The 16,819-nt window shown below is 41.6% G+C and overlaps 1 protein-coding gene across 1 annotated transcript in view; it reads right to left on the bottom strand.

Moving 5' to 3' along the window:
• The window catches only part of LOC122563520 (protein THEMIS-like), a 72,752-nt gene that overhangs the window by 15,392 nt on the left and 40,541 nt on the right, over nt 1–16,819 (bottom strand). Inside the window, exon 4 of the mRNA XM_087976737.1 lies at nt 5,572–6,665. Coding sequence (XP_087832863.1) covers nt 5,572–6,665 — 1,094 coding nt within the window. The remainder of the gene's footprint in view (nt 1–5,571; nt 6,666–16,819) is intronic.

The following is a 16,819-nucleotide window of genomic DNA, read 5'->3' as shown; positions in this document are numbered from 1 at the left end:
GGCTCACTGCCTTTATTCCTGATGAAGGGCTTTTGCCTGAAACGTCGATTTCGCTGATCCTTGGATGCTGCCTGAACTGCTGTGCTCTTCCACCACTAATCCAGAATCTGTCTATACCCAGTCAGGCCTGCAGGTGGCTCCAGACCCATAGCAATGTAGTCGGCTCTTAATGTCTCTTGAAGTGGCCGAGAAAGCCTTTCATTTGTATTAAAGAAAGTGGTTCTGGACCACGTTCAAGGATAATTATAGGTAGACAGTAAATGCTGGCCTTCGCACGGATGCCAAATCCTGTAAATGAATAAGAGGGGAGAAAAGCCATATTCGGCTGCTTTTTATAATACTTCAGTATGTATACTCAAATGGATAATGCGAGAGAAAGTCAGCAGGACTCGCAACATACGTGGAGAAAGAAACAAGGTTAATGTCTTGAATCCAGAATGGATTGTTTTCAGAGGAGGGTTCAGAAGAGTTTTGAAGAAAAGTCCTATTGAATTTAAAACGTCAACCTTCTCTTCTCCAGGTGCTGCCAGACCTGCTGAATTTTTCCAGCATTTTCTGTTATTTTTATTTTGGATTGCTATCTTCCACAGTAGGGATAGTCATTTAGTTGGACTCGAAAGAAAGGAACGAATACGGGAACAGAGAGATAGTGGAATCGAGGTCAAAGATCAGCCATGATCTTACTAGGCACTACATGACCTACTCCTGTTCCTACATTTTACATTCTTACATTCAAAACAATTTTCAACAGATTTTGGGGGAATAAAGGAATAAAGGATATGGAGATAGTGCAGGAAGCTTTTGTTTGAGGCAAAATTATCAACTATAATTTTAATGAATGTGAAAGAAGACTTGAGTGGCTCAATGGTCCTCTCCTGCTCCTATTTCAAATGCCTTGACAGGTCAAAAAAGTCAATAAACAGGAAAAAAAAAGATGTGATGGGAAGCTGAAGGAATGCTCGAATCAGGGCATTATATTAGAAGGGATCTATTCCTTATTCAATTTTCAGATGATTCTGTCTTTTAGAATTCCCACAAAGAGTATTCATGTTGAATTCTATGAGTCAGAGTTCCTTGAACTTAAATGCCAATAATTCCTGGCTGTAATATAACAGAGCTAAGAAACAGAACATTCACAATATTACTTTGGAAATTGCTCAATCATATCTAATTTGACAGAGTTTTCCAAATAAAAACCCTTTTAAATAACTGGGATTCAAAGGTTATTCTTCCAAAAATTGCTTTATATTTGTTGAGTGAACTTAAGATCCAGTCAGCCATGAACGAAAACTAAACAACAGATTTGGAAAATACTGATTGTGCCAATGTACACACAATGTAGCTTTCTTTTAAGTTCTGTCTTCTTTCACTTCCCCTGACAGTGCTAAGTTAAGATTTAATGTAAGGAATTATGATATCATAGTATTCAAGCCATCCAATCAATGCCAACGCTGTGCAAGAACAATTTACCAATCCCCATGAACCTTCAATTAGTTTCTCATCAGGTGCTCATCCAGTACCCTTTATAGGTCAATCAGTGTCATACATTCACTCTGTGAAAAGATTTTCTTCACGTCACCTTTAGTCCTTCTGCCAATTAAGTCTGTGCCTTCTAATTTTTAACCATTTGTCTAATGGGATCAGTGTCTTTCTATCTACTATATCCTGACCTGTTCAACATTTTGAAAACCTCTATCAAGTCTCTGAAGAAAATTTCCAAATGTAATTTTCTTTTCATGGTGCAGATCATGAAGACAGAGAAAGATGCAAATGTGGTTAATAAGGTCTGCAGGATACTATGCTGTATGAACAGGGACAAACGTACAAAAGGCAGAAAAGTTATGAAGAACAGTTATCATTAAAATTTGGTCTGGTCCTTTTTATTGAATTTGTTGGAAATAGTCAAGGCCCTAGCATTGAGGCACAATGTCCAATTAGCTATTTTTCATCTATAGATGTAGAAGTTAAATTATACAGCAGAATCTCCAATGTAATAATCTCTGGATTACACCCTGAGCCATGGTCGAACTTGCATGGGGTAAATAAAGGCAAGGAGTTAAATGCATGGCTGACAGAGTAGTGTGAGTGAAATGTGTTTCAGTTCATGCACACGGACACCAGTACTAGGGTAGAAGGGAACTGTTCTGGCGAGACAGTGTTCACTTGTACAGGGCTATGATCAGTGTTTGGGTCCTGTCAGATAACTAGGTCTGTATGGATGGCTTTAAACTAATTGGGGTGGATGAGGTTGGGAAAGGGGAATATAAGTTTACAAAGCAAAAGGATATGGCATCATTACAGGGTAGATTTTTGGATTATGTTATCCAGAGTTGGACACAAAGGAGTGAAGTGGGACAGAGGGCTGGATCTCCATCTTTAGCACTGTCGCTATACCAGGTGGACTGCAGCGGTTCAACCAGGCAGCTCATCACCACCTTCTCAATGGTCGCTAGGTATAGGCAATGAATTCTGGTGGAATCAGAGAAGCCCACATCCCTTGAATAAATTAAACTAATTAGTCTTTCTGTTTCCGTGAAGGAGAACTTACTTCTTGCAAAGGATCATGAATATAACAAGGAGAAAAAGACACTGCTGGAGTGGCCTATAGGCCCCCTAACAGTAGATATATGGTTATACAGTGGAGAAATGAGGAGATAATGTGGGCATATGAAAAGAAAAAGCAATGCATTAATCAAGGGTGACCTTGATCTTCATGTAGATTGGGAAAGCCTGATTGACAAAGTGTTATGAAGGTGTTGGTGTGTATTGTACCTTTAAGAGAGTTGAAAAGCTAGCAAGGAGAGACTGAAAGCACAGAAAGTCCTGAACAAAGTAAAAAGATAATGTTTGGTTGAAACAAATAGCTGGAGTTGTGTTGCAATGGAACAAAACCAAATTCAAATTCGGCCAATCAGTTTAAATTATGCCTCAAGATACCAAAATCCAATTGAATTTGAAATTAATATTTTTGATGACATCAAAACCAATGGAATTATCTGATGTTTTGGGGCAGAAAACAGGAGATTTTGAACAGTTATAGGAAGAACTACATAGAGCTGCCAAGAAGGAACAGACTGCTGGCAGAATAACTCTCTGAAAGGTACCCGTCCATAAGAAATCTGTGTAGCAGAAGACCGAAGAAGAGACAACCCAGGAAAATACAGCGAAAAATCTACAAATGAGAATCAACAAAGCTGACTGATTTTGAAACGTGATTATATTTTTTTTGTAAATCTTAATCGGGGTTTTTTATCAGACCAGTATGGTAGAGTGGGTAATAAAAGATAGATTTAACAGAAAGGAGTTGTAAATAGCTGTTGTTTTAATGTTCTCTGGTGGATCTAAAGAATAAAATTGTTAATTTTTACTTTAAATAATGACCTCTGGGATAGCTCTTTACCTCTCGAATTTTAACAGATTACAGGGTGAGGTGAGTGTCTCTGTGTGTCAGGTTTGAATTTGCAGGGGGTTTTACCCCGTGTCGTAACACAAAAGCTATTGGTCCCCAGCAAAATTCTGGCAGTAGTATTAAGGACTTCTGCTCCAGAGTTTGCCACATCCCTTGCCAAGCTGTTCTAGTACAGGTATAACACAGGCATGAATCAACAATGTGGAAAAGTGCTCAAGCATGGCCTGTATATTAAAAAAAGGACAAGTTCAACCCAACCAATCAGTGCTCATATCAGTTTACTCTTGATCTCAGTAAAATAATTGAAGGTGTCATTGGAGGGGTGTCAAGGAGCAACTGCTCAGCAGTAACCTGCTCAGCGATAACCTGCTCCATGAAGCCCAGTTTGGGTTTCACCAGGACCACTCTGGTCCTTATTACAGCCTTGTTCAAATATAGACTAAAGAGCTGAATTGCAGAAGTGAGGTAAGAGTATAGCCCCTTGACATCAATGCCCCATTTGACTCCGTGAGGCATCAAGGAGCCCTGGCAAAACTGGAGTAAATGGGAATCGGGGGATAACACTTTGCTGGTACATAGGAAGATGGTTGTGGTTGTTAGAGGTCAATCATCTCAGCTTCAGAATCATCTTTAGTGGTTTCATCAGTGATCTTCCCTCCATCATAAGCTTACAAAGTGAAAGAATATGGCATCATTACAGGGTGGAGATATTCACTGATGATTGCACAGTGTTCAGCATCATTCAAGACTCCTCAGATACCGAAACAGTCGGTGTCTAACTGCAGCAAAGATGTGGACAATTTCCAGGTTTAGGCTGAAAGGTGTCAAGTAACATGCATGCCACACAGATGTCAGGCAATGATTAGCTCCAATAAAAGACAATCAAATTACTATCTCTTGGTTTTAAATGGTGTCACCACCATTGAATCCCCCATTGTCAATGTGCTGGAGGTTACCATTATCAAGAAGCCCAACTGGACTCGCAATATAAATACGGTGTCTGCAAGAGCAGGCCAAATGCTAGGAATAAATACTACAGTGAGTAACTCACCTCCTGACTCCCCAAAGCTAGTCAACATATCCAAGGCTCAAGTCAGGAGTGTGATGGAATACTCCCCACTTACTTGGATGAGTGCAGCTTCAACAACACTCAAGAAACCAAGACAAAGCAGCCTTTTTGATTGGTGTTATATCCACAATTATCCATTCCCTCTACCATTGATGCTCAGTAGCAGTATGTGTAAAATCCACAAGATGCACTGCAGAAATTGACCAAAAATCCTTAGCCAGTACAGTCCATCCCACAATCACTTCTATCTAGAAGGATAAGGGCAGCAGATACATGTTCCCATCACCTTACAGTTCCCATGATGCTATTCTCCATTCTGACTTAGAAATGTATAACTACTGGGTAAAAATCCTGGAATTACCTCCCTCATGACATTGTGGATCTACCTACAGAATGTGGTCTGCAGCATGTGGATCAAGAAGGCAGCTCACCACCACCTTTCAAGAGCAAAGTGGCTCAGCCAGCGATTCCTACATCCTGCAATATATAAAATATAATCAGTAACTACTGAAACATAGATACTGTTTATTACTTCTCAGAACACTGATATATATCAGAATAGGAGGAAGGCGTAGCCTCTTAAGACCATCCTGTTATTTAATGGTTGATCTGCACCTCAGCTCCATACACTTAGCTTTGTTCCCTATTCCTTGATACCTTATTCAATAGAAATCTATCAATCTCAGAGTTGAATTGATCAATTAATGCTCGCTTTACTAACCTTCTGAGTGTGAGATTCCAGATTTCCACTTCCCTGTTAATACTTATTGACATTATCCCGGAATGGCCTCGTTTTAATTTAAAGCTTCTGTCTCCTTGTGATGGAATTCTACCACCAGAGGTAAGAGTTTATCTCCAGCAACCGCATCAACTCCTTTAGTTATCTTAAATGCATTAAGTAGATCACCTCTTAATCATGTGTGTTCAAGAGAACAAAAGCTTACTGTTTGCAACCAATTCGCATAATCTAACACTTTCAGTTCTGGTCTCATTCTGGTGAATCTAGACTGCAGTCCTTTCAAAAGCCTCCTGCTTTGAGGTATCGTGCCTAGAACTGCAAACTATACTTCTCATGACATCAGATAATTCTTACCTTAGGGGGTAAAGATGGTTGTTGCTGTATATAGCCTGGAATAGGAGAACGACAAGGGGCTTGAACTGGAGTGGAGTCTGACAAGACAGTATCTTTGCTTAGTCTTTTGGGTGGTCGAGGTGGTGGACACAGATTTGGAGAAGAACATTTCCGCAGATTATAGTACATGAAATCAGTCAACTCTTCCACTGAGGCTGCATTTTTAAGGTTACAGTCCTCCTCAGGAGAGTCTTCTAGGTGACAGACAGTCATGGTCATCCATTCGACTGGAATTGAGAAACACTCAGAAGGCTGTTCATGGAAACTGACAACCAAATTAGGTACCATAATTATTTCCTCCAATTTAATTGCTGGGAATGCTGTTAAGATATCATTTGGTAAAGTAAGATCTTTTGATGTGACTTTTACTTGAAAAGGTAATTTGAATTTATCACATATTTCCAAGATTTTGTATCTCTTGGTGTCATGGACATCTTCCACAAAATGACCCTCGAGGTACAAGGGAAGCATCAGAGTCTCATCTTCATCCTCATCCTCATCCTCCGTGATCTTATTGCACATGAGCATGTCAACATTTTGAATTACGCCATCAACGGTCAGTTGTGTAGTGGTCCTAAACATGGTGACTAAGCGGTCACCCACACATAGAGAAGATAATCCATCTTCATTCCACATGCAGTCTCTTGTTACCACAACATTCAAAGGGCTGTCTTGGCTGATGGCATTGCAAAGATCAAACACAGTCACAAACTCTCTAGGCCGCCGCCTGAAGGTTCCTTTGTAGTTTATGGAGATTAAGAAATGCCGGTTCACTTTGTTGAGCATGGATGTTGCAAGGACTTTCTTCAGCAACTGTTTCTTGTAAATTTTCAAAATTCTACCCTTTCTCAGTGAGTGAAACCACTCACCTTTAAAGGGGGACTGCTGTTCTGGGGCATCCAAGATTTTGACCAACATTGGAAATTGATCATGTGACTGGTTTAAAATATCGGACAATGACATTGGTTTGATGAACGTGATATCTTTTTGCTCCTCTGTTACATCCCTTACATCAACTTCCAGAGTTGAGGGTATTTTCACAATCTCTTTTCTGTCTGCAGGAAGAGTTGATAGCTGTTTTAATAAGCATTCTTTCGGATGTCATGTATACAAACCTCTTATCGTTAGCATTATTCACAACATGAAATATTTTTTATCAAATAACCTGTGATAAAAATCCCATTATTATCTTCTTTTGCCTGCACCACTATTGCTTTAGTCATTTAAACCAAGTTGCCTTCTGCAAAAACCTAGATTTTCCCTCTGTTCTCTCCTCTCCACCCCACCTTTATTCCCTATCTCTGTTACTTCCTTAAAGCAGGTAACATAACACACATTTTTTTCAGCTTTGTCAGCAGTCATCTATCTGAAACATGCCCTCTATTTCTGTCTCCATACATATGGTCTGAAATGTTGACTATAAAGTTGACTAAACTAAAACAGTGGTGTCAGTTTTTATTTCACATTTCAGATTGAAGAGACCATGGGTTTTGAAGGTGCTACTGTAGGTGTTGATGAATTACTGCAGTGCATTATTAAAGTGATATATGTCCCTTCCACTGTGCTCTAGTGTGGAGAACAATTTTTTTATGTGGTAAGGGATGTGATCAAGCAAGCTGCTTTGTCTTGGATGGTGTTGAACTCCTTGAATGTCATTGGAGTTGCACTCATTGAAGTAAATTGGGAGTATTCCATCACAGTTGTAAATGGAGGACAGTCTTTGGTGACTCAAGAAATGAGTTACTTAGCAGAGAGTTTCCAGCCTCTGAACTGCTCTTGTAGTATTTATTTTGCTCGTCCAGTTAAGATGCTGGGCAATGGTAAACCCAAGGATGTTGATCGGGGAGGATTCAGCAATGGTAGTACCATAGAATATCTTATATGCAATAATGTGTATTCACTGTTGTAACATAAAATAACACTGCAGTCATTTGTACACACCAATGCTGGAGAAATAGTAACGAGATGCATGACTAATTCATCTGATTTGTAGTGACATCAGTTGAGGGATATATTTTGGCCGTTGGTACATTGGGACAACGTCCCTGCTTTTCTAATAGTTGCAGGGTTTGATTACATCTCCAGCCATGCAGTAATTTATGAATGCACACAGAAGTGTGAAGAAAGATGATCATCTGGGCTTCTATTTGTGATTCAAACCCACAAACCTTGGACTGACAGGCAAGAGTGTTAACATTGAACCAAGGCTGTTACCCGAAGGCAAATTCAAACATCATCAATTTCTTGGCCATCTTCTTGATGCCTAGGCAATAGGTGTCATTGTGTGACCCATCAAGTTCTTGTGCCCATTGGATAGATTGGCATTACATCCACAAGCATCAACTCCCTTCACGCTCAATAGCAGTGGTGTGTACTATCTACAAGATGTAGTGCAAAAAGTCACCAAAAATACTCAGACAGCACCTCTTAAATCCATGATCACTTCCGTCTAGAAGGACAAGGTTAGCAGGTATATGGGAACATCACCACTTTCAAGTTCCCCTCCTAGCCACTCATCATCCTGACTTGGAAATATACCACTGTTCTTTCATTGTCACTGGGTCCAAATCCTGGAATTTCCTCCCTGAGGGCATGTGAGCCAATCCATAACAGGTGGAGAGCAGTTTTCAAGAAGGCAGCTCACTACCACCTTCTCAAGGGCAACTAGAAATGGGCAATAAAGGCTGCCCAGCTACACCCACATCCCATAGATGAATAAAAAAAGTACCTTCAGAAGAAGGATGAGATAATCTTGGAGAAAACTAAAGCCATGCAATTACTTGTAATGAGAAAAGATAATTTGTATATTCAAGAGTCTTTATTAAAAATACCTTCTTTTAGAAAATAACCAGGAAGTGGTGAATGTTTAATTGTAGAATTCATTCACACAGTGTGAACATTGCTGGTAAAGTCAGTTTTTATTTACCATTCCTAATAGCCCATGAGAAGGCAATGGTGAGCTGCCTTCTTGAATACAACTGAGTACCTTGTAAGATCATTTCAGACAGTTGTTAAAACTGAGCTACATATGGGTGGAAAGTACCTGTAAATCATATATGGTAAGGACAGCAGACTGGATTTGGTGGGGCAAAAGTGGTTTGAGTGGAATCTGGCAGTGGCCATGGTCACTGCTAGTGGTCTCATCTTTTCATTTAATGTTTATTTAATTAAGTTGTAATCCCTTAGTTGCTATCATGGGATTTGAATTTATAAATCCAGACTGTCAGTCTGAGTCTGTGGATTATAAATTCATTGTAAGTATTAATGTTTAAAAGGATTTGGGGGTGCCTGTGCAATGATGCTGAACGTCAGTGGACAGGTGCAGCAAGCAATCAGGATGGCAAATAGATTTTGGCCTTTCTTGTAAAGGGGTTGGAGTGCAGGAATAAAGAAGTATTGGTAAAACTGTACAGCATTATGGTGAACAGTTTTGGTCTTGACATTTAGGAAAACATATAATGGCGGTGGTGCACTGTTGATTCACTATGTTGGTTCCTTGCGTGATGAATTTGTTTGATCATGAATAATTTGAGGCTGTGTTTCTGGCGTTTAGAAGAATGAGAGGCAAACACGTTGAGAAATACAAGATTCTGAAGGGCCCTAACAGGGTAGATATTAAAAGGTTGTTTCTGTAGGATTGTGATGAGATAAGCCAGGTAGGCCTCTGAGAATATAAATTCCTTAATTGGGGCTGTCAACTTGGTCCGATGAGGGAGCCCTGGCTGACAGATATAATTAGGAGTATCTACAGCAATCAGGACGGCCTACCCACCTTTTGGCTTCCTTAACCGCTGTTCGTACCTTCCGACTACCTCTCTGACAGCCCACCCTGGTACCTGCCCAGGGTTACAGTGCTGAGGACAGCCTGCCCACCTGCTAGCTCTCGGTCTGCCCCTACGTGCCATCTGGCTCTCGTCCACCCCAATGAACCATCTGGCCTGTGGACTGTCCTGACACACCTTCTGGCCACGGGCTGTTCTAGAGGAGGTTGGAAGGTGTGCCAGGGCGGATTGAGAACTGGAAGGGGCATGGGACAGACAGTGAGCCAGAAGGGGTGTAGGGGCAGTCTGCCTTACAGTGGCCAGAAGGTGGGAGGCTTGCTGGGTTGCTGGGGGAGGAGTCTGTATTCTATGCACCGATTCTTATCTAATTGGATGGTCATGTCTGTATTTGTTACTGCTTCCTTCATGATGACGGAAAGTGGGATTTGAGGTTTGTCCTCATTTCCCTGGAAACTGGTTGAATGGTCGGGTTTGAGGCCTGGCTTTGCTGATCCTCTCCCTTGTAAATTGCTGTTTGTCTGTATACAGTTATTAATGTTAATTGCTTGCTTGTAAATTGTATTGTTGAATAAAATAATATAGTCAGGAAAAAATATAAACAGGAGTGTCAGCCGGAAGGGGCTAGGGGGCGGGCTGACTTTGAGTGTCTGGAAGTGGGTGGGTCGTGTGGTTTGCTGAGTTGCCAAGGTTGTCCGTGTTATTTGCACTGTTTTATTGTTCGGTTTATCGGACTGTTCATATGCGATTGCGTCTATTGTTTCCTTTTTGAGATAATAAGGTGGGATTTGAGGTTCGTCCTCTTTTCCCTGTGAACTTGCTGTACGGTGGGGTTTGGGGGTCTGGCTCTGTTGCCTCTTTCCCTGTGAATTGCTGTTTCTTGTAAACTGCGGTTCATTGTTCACTGTTTCTAACTTGCACTGTTTAATAAAAAAAAAGGAGCGTCACCCAAAAGAGGCGTAGGGGCAGGCTGCCTTTGAGTGGCTGCAAGGTGGAAGGGACAAGTGGTTTGCTGGTTTGCAGGGTTGTCTGTGTTATTTGCACTGTTTTATTGATCAGTTTATCGAACTGTCTGGAGATGATTGTGTTCACTGTTTCCTTCTTTATAATGGAAGGTGGGATTCTAGGTTACCTCATTTGTCTGTGATCTGGTTGGACTGTGGATTTTGAGGGGTCTGGCTTTGCTGCCCCTTCCCCTGTAAATTGCTATTTCTTGTACAGGCTGTTCATGTTAGCTGTTTGTTTGGAGTTTGTAATAGTTAATAAAATATACTATAAACAAGAGTGTCAGGGGTTCAGCTCACTCAGAGCTGGCTCCAAGGAAGCTGGACCACGCTCAAGTACTACACACGTGTAAACAAAGGGTGACATGGTGATGTGATGTCAGTCTCTGTGGAGTTATCTCAGTTGCAATGAGAGGAAAAGAAGAGATGCTCCTGAAGAAATTTGCTCACAACAGTCATCTTTGAGTTGGGGTTAAGCATTTCTGGCACTGTGGTGTTATTTGGGAAGCTTGACTCATTTGATCCTGCTGTCAAAGCCTGAGCCCAGTCGGTGTTATATTCTCCAGGCAAATGACATTGGGGCAGATAGAAAGCAACGAGTAATTCTCCTGTCAGCTTGTGGGCTTGCAGCTTTTTCAATTATTGACAGCCTAACATTTCCTGAGGCACTACATCCAAAAACCTCTCAAGAGTTGATGGATTTATTGAAGGAATATTTTGACTCCCAAGTCTCTTAAAATTCTGAGGTGCTATCAGTTTTACTCAGCAATTACAGAACTGGGGAAATTGGTGTCAGGATGTTTGAAAAGGTTTAACAGCTCGCAGAGTCACATAACCTTGGTTTATCCTTTAATGAGATTCTGAGAGGTCGTTTGGTATGTAGGATTAATGATGTAACCACACAAAAGTGCCTGGCTGAAGCCCAACTGGACTTCAAACAAGCACTAATCTGGCTTCATTATTAGAAAATGCAGCAAGTGAAGTTTATGATTAGTGGGTATGCTGATGGAAGTGGACACCCTCAAAGACACCAAGATAGGAAATGACGATCTGATCATCCTCTTTGACACGACAGCGATATTCACATTAATTAACACCAACCTGGCCAAAGAAACACTGACCTCACTACTAGACGAACCAAGGACACAAACATCAAACAGCACCAACTCCACCAGCAAGGACAGCATCCTCAAACTAGTAGACTGGTGCCTCACAACACACTTCACCTTCAATGACAAGACCTACACAAATCAATGGGACACCTATGGGATTACCAATATCAGGATTCTTGGCAGAAGCAGTTATGCAGAGGTTGGAACAAACAGCCCTCCCCATGAAATGGCTCAAGCTTTGGGTCCGCTATGTGGATTTTGACTCCCAAGTCTCTTAAAATTCTGAGGTGCTATCAGTTTTACTCAGCAATTACAGAACTGGGGAAATTGGTGTCAGGATGTTTGAAAAGGTTTAACAGCTCGCAGAGTCACATAACCTTGGTTTATCCTTTAATGAGATTCTGAGAGGTCGTTTGGTATGTAGGATTAATGATGTAACCACACAAAAGTGCCTGGCTGAAGCCCAACTGGACTTCAAACAAGCACTAATCTGGCTTCATTATTAGAAAATGCAGCAAGTGTCATCATGAAACGGAACAAAATTAGAAGAAACCCACAAACACAAACAACATCTTTACCAATATAAAGTTCACTAATGAGGAAGGGAACAACAGGCATCCCTTACTAGACTCACAGTAGAACTAAAAGCCAATGGAGAGCTGCAAAAAGTGACATTGACCAGATACTCAACTACAGGAGCAAATCAACCCAACGCACACAAACAGAGCTGCATCAGGACATTATTTAAATGAGCCATAACACTGCAGCACTGAGGAACTATGAGAAGTCAAAAGAAAAATACCTATACAGCCTGTTCAAGAACAACAGGTACCTGATAAGCACAGTCCACCAATTCTTCCACAATAAACCTAAACAAGACAACCCGCTCAGAGACTCTAGTCACATTACCGTACATTAAATACATCTCAGATGATGAACAGACTACTCTGACCCCTTGGCATCATGGCAGCCCAAAACCTACCAGCACACTGAAACAGATCTTGGTGAATCTAAAGGACTCTGTACCAACAACCAGCAGAACAAACAAATACAAAATACCCTATAAGAACTGCAACAAATGTCACTTTAGACAGACTGTTAGGAAACTAGCCACCAAAAAGACAACTAACTATCACTAGTATCCTTACACACAGATGATGAGGGACACCAGCTCAACTGGGACAATACATCCATCCTGGGACAGGTTAAACAAAGACACACACAGGAATTCCTAGAGGCCTGGCATTCAAACCAGAACTCCATCAATAAACATCAGTTTAAACCCCATTTATCAACCTCTCAGAAAAAGAACCGGAAGTGATATCACCCACCACAACAGACCAAGACACACAAATATCAAGCAGGGCAGTACACCAGGGCTTTACCAGAGGCTCACTGACAATGTTACCTAGCATGGTGACAAAACTTCTGAGAAAACTTCTTCCAGCTCAGTGAGCAAACTTACAACCTGACCCTCACCAGGCCAACTAAGCTGGGGTACACCACTTGATTGAAGGCAATTACAAATCCTTACACAAGACATATCCTGGACAGAGGGAGTCTCAATCATATCACAGCAAAAACCTAACAAAATCTAAGCCTTGGCTAAATGGTTCAACTGACTGTGGTGAAAGGCTTGGGCCCAAGCCTGACAGGGTGAAATTGGTTGAGAAAGATTTGCCTTGACAGGTTCAACATTTCTCAGTTAGTTAATGGCTGTCTGAAAGAAGTCCTAATTAAATATGCAAACATTTTTCAGGAAGACCTAGGGACTATCAAAGGAGCCAAGACCATCTTGTGTGTTGACCAGGAAACAATTCCATGATCTGCAAAGCCGAGCCTGTGCCATTTGCCTTACGTGCAAAAGTAGAGGCTGAAATCAGGAAGTTGGGAAACAAAGAAATCATCAAACCAGCGCAGTTTGTGAAATGGACAGCATCAGTCATACCAATTGTGAAGCCAAGTGGGATTTTAAATAAATGGTAGACCGTTTCCTGCAGCAGGACAAATACCCAATCCCTCGCATAGCGTGTTTAGTCAAACCTGGCAGGAGGCATCCTTCACTAAACTGGACATAACCCATGTGTGCTAGTCATTGCAGGTGGATGAGGATTCCCAGAAGTATGCTACATTAATACCCATAAGGATTTGTATCAATATATGGGAGTGCCATTTGCGATATCATCAGGCAGTGCCATTTTTCAGTGGAATATGGCAAACATTTCACAAGGTCTAATGCAGGTTGCCATTTAATGGGATAACGTGCTAATAATAGGGAAGACTAATAGAGTACTTAGAGAATTTGGACGTAGACCTTAAATGTTTCTCCAAGGTGGGATATGTCTTAGAAGGGGAAAATATGTGTTCCAGGCACCCCAGGTGATCTAATTGAGTTACACAGTTAACAAGATTGGGTTACACCCTTTGGAAAATAAAATAAGGGCGATCAAAGATGCCCCAGCTCCCATGTTTGTACTGGTGCTTAGGTGGTTCATCAGAATAGTAAATTATTAAGGAAAGTTCGACTCCATCTTGGCACCCTTACATCTGCTATTGAAAAAGAATCAGCCTTGGATATGGTCTTGTAGCCAAGATGTAGTGTTTAGGGAAGAGAAGGAGCAGCTGTCATTGTCTAAGGTGTTGGCACAGATTGATACCAGACGAGATCTGGTGCTGATGTGCGATGCCGCCCTGTATGGTATCAGGGTAGTGTGGCTCACAGGTGGCCCAATGGAGAGGAACTCCTAATAGCACATGCTTCCTGGACTTTGGCGGGTGCAGAGTGCAAATACTCCCAGATAGAGAAAGAATGTTTGGCAGTCATCTTTGGTGTGAGAAAGTTCCACTAATACTTGTACGGATGTAAATTTGTAATTGTAACAGACCACAAGCACTAGTTAGGGCTACTCGAAGTTGGACAAGGCCGTGCCACCATAGCTCCGGGTTGAATTCAGTGGTGGGCTGTTCTTCCAAGTGCATTCAATTATAAGTTGGAACACTCTCTGCGAGGCCGAGTACAAATGAGGATGCCTTGAGTCATCTCCCGTTGGCAGATACGTGAGCAGTGTTGCCACCGAAGGAAGAGTCCATTCTGATTTTAAACTTTTTGGATACGTTTCCATCACCACTGAAATATCAGACTGCGGATTAAAAAAGATCCAGTTCTGGCAAAACTAAAGCAGCTAGTGGTGATTGGGAAACAAAAGGGTCATCACAATCAAAACTGAAATCTTTCTGGACCTGGACCTTGACCTGGACCGTAGATGATGGCATTTTATTACAGAGAGCAAGAGTGATTCTCCCAAGCACAGGTTGCTGCCAGACATTGGCTGAACTCCATCAGGGTCATCTCAGGGTTCCCAAATGAAGATGTTGGTGAAAAGTTATGTCAGGCCATGAGGAGTGGATGCCACCACAACTTTGTTGGTGGGGCAGTGCCCAGAATGCCAACAAGGACAAAAAGTGCCACCAGCAGTTTCCCCAAATTTGTGGGAATAGCTGGGAAAACCCTGGATTTAGTTACCCATTGGCAATACTGGTCCTTTCATGGGCTCTTTGTTTTTAGTCATTGTGGATGCCTATTCAAAGTGGTTGGACATATATAGAATTCATTCATCAAAATGGGGATGATGATTGAAAATTTACAAGCATCTTTTGCGATACACACACTCTCTGAGGTATTGGTCACAGACAATGGGCCATCATTTATCAGCAGAGAATTTGATTATTTCCTTAAGTCGAATGGAATTTGGCATGTAAGGACTGCTCCATACCATCCAAAATCCAATGGACTGGCGGAAAGAGTAGTCCAAACTTTGAAGACAGGTTTAAAGCCTACAGCTTCTCTCAATACCAAACTGTGCTGGTTCCTGTTTGAAGGTTGTGTTTGACAAACGTAGCAGAGTTCTTTGAGGATGTAACAAGTGCAGTGGATGGAGGGGAACAAGTGGATGTTGCGTACTTGGATTTCCAGAAGGCTTTTGATAAAGTGCCGCATAAAAGACTCATCCATAAGATAAGAATGCATGGAGTTGCGGGGAATGTACTAGCATGGATAGAGGACAGGTTAACCAATAGAAAGCAGAGAGTTGGGATAAATGGGTGTTTTTCTGGTTGGAGATCAGTGGTGAGCGGGATGCTACAGGGATTGGTGTTGGGACTGCAACTATTCATGATATTATATAAATGATGTGGAAGAGGAAACTGAGTGTAACATATCCAAGTTTGCTGACATCACTAAGTTGATTGGAAAGGCAACTGTGCAGAGGATGTGGAAGGTCTGCAAAGAGACTTAGATTGGTTAAGTGAGTGGGCAAGGGTCTGGCAGATCGAATACAATGTTGGTAAATATGAGGTTATCCACTTAGAGGTAAAAATAGTAGGTCAGAGTATTGTTTAAATGGTGAAAGATTGCATCATGCTGTTTTGCAGAGAGGCTTAGGAGTGCTCATACATGAATCGCTAAAAGTTGATTTGCAGGTGCAACAGGTAATCAGGAAGGCAAATGGAATATTGGCTTTCATTGCTCGAGGGATTGAATTTAAGAGCAGGGAGGTTCTGCTGTACTTGTACAAGGTGTTGGTGAGGTCACCCTTAGAATATTGTGTGCAGTTCTGGTTTCCTTATTTGAGGAAGGATGTACAGAGGAACCTCGATTATCTGAAGGTCATGGGCGGGGAGTATTTTGTTCAGTTCATCGAATGCCAGATAACATAGTTAGCCAAGCATCGGGACCTTGTGATTTTGTTCGGTCAATCCAGAATTCAGTTAAATTAGATGCTGGATAATTGAAGTTCCTGTGTACTGGCTTTGGACGTGGTGCAGAGGAGGTTCACCAGGTTGATTCCGGAAATGAGGGGATTACCCTATGAGGAGAGGTTGAGCCACCTGAGACTGTATGCACTAGAATTTAGAAGAATGAGAGGGGATCCTATAGAAACATATTAAAATATGAAAGCGATGAATTAGATAGCAGCAAGCAAATTGTTTCTGCTGGTGGGTGAGATTAGGACCAGGAGACATGGCCTCAAGATTAGGGGGAGTAGATTTAAGACAGAGGTGAGGAGGAGCTGCTTTTTCCAGAGAGTAGTGAATCTGTGGAATTCTCTGCCCAAGGAAGCAGTAGAAGCAGCTTCATTTAAATATGTTCAAGACACAGTTTGTTGGGTTTTGCACGGTAGGGGAATTAAGAGTGATGGGGATAATGCATGTGGGAGAAGCTGAGATGATGGATAGATCAGCCATGATCTAAATGAATGGCACAGCAGGCTCTATGAGCCAAATGGCCTATTCCTGTTTCTATTACTATTAAACA

Source organism: Chiloscyllium plagiosum, unplaced genomic scaffold (assembly GCF_037043375.1).
Source record: "Chiloscyllium plagiosum isolate Xiang-an unplaced genomic scaffold, Cpla_swu_hap1 HiC_scaffold_30, whole genome shotgun sequence".
Taxonomy (NCBI): Eukaryota; Metazoa; Chordata; class Chondrichthyes; order Orectolobiformes; family Hemiscylliidae; genus Chiloscyllium; species Chiloscyllium plagiosum.
The sequence above is the reverse complement of the archived record's forward strand: the minus strand, read 5'-3'. Positions and strand labels throughout refer to the sequence as shown.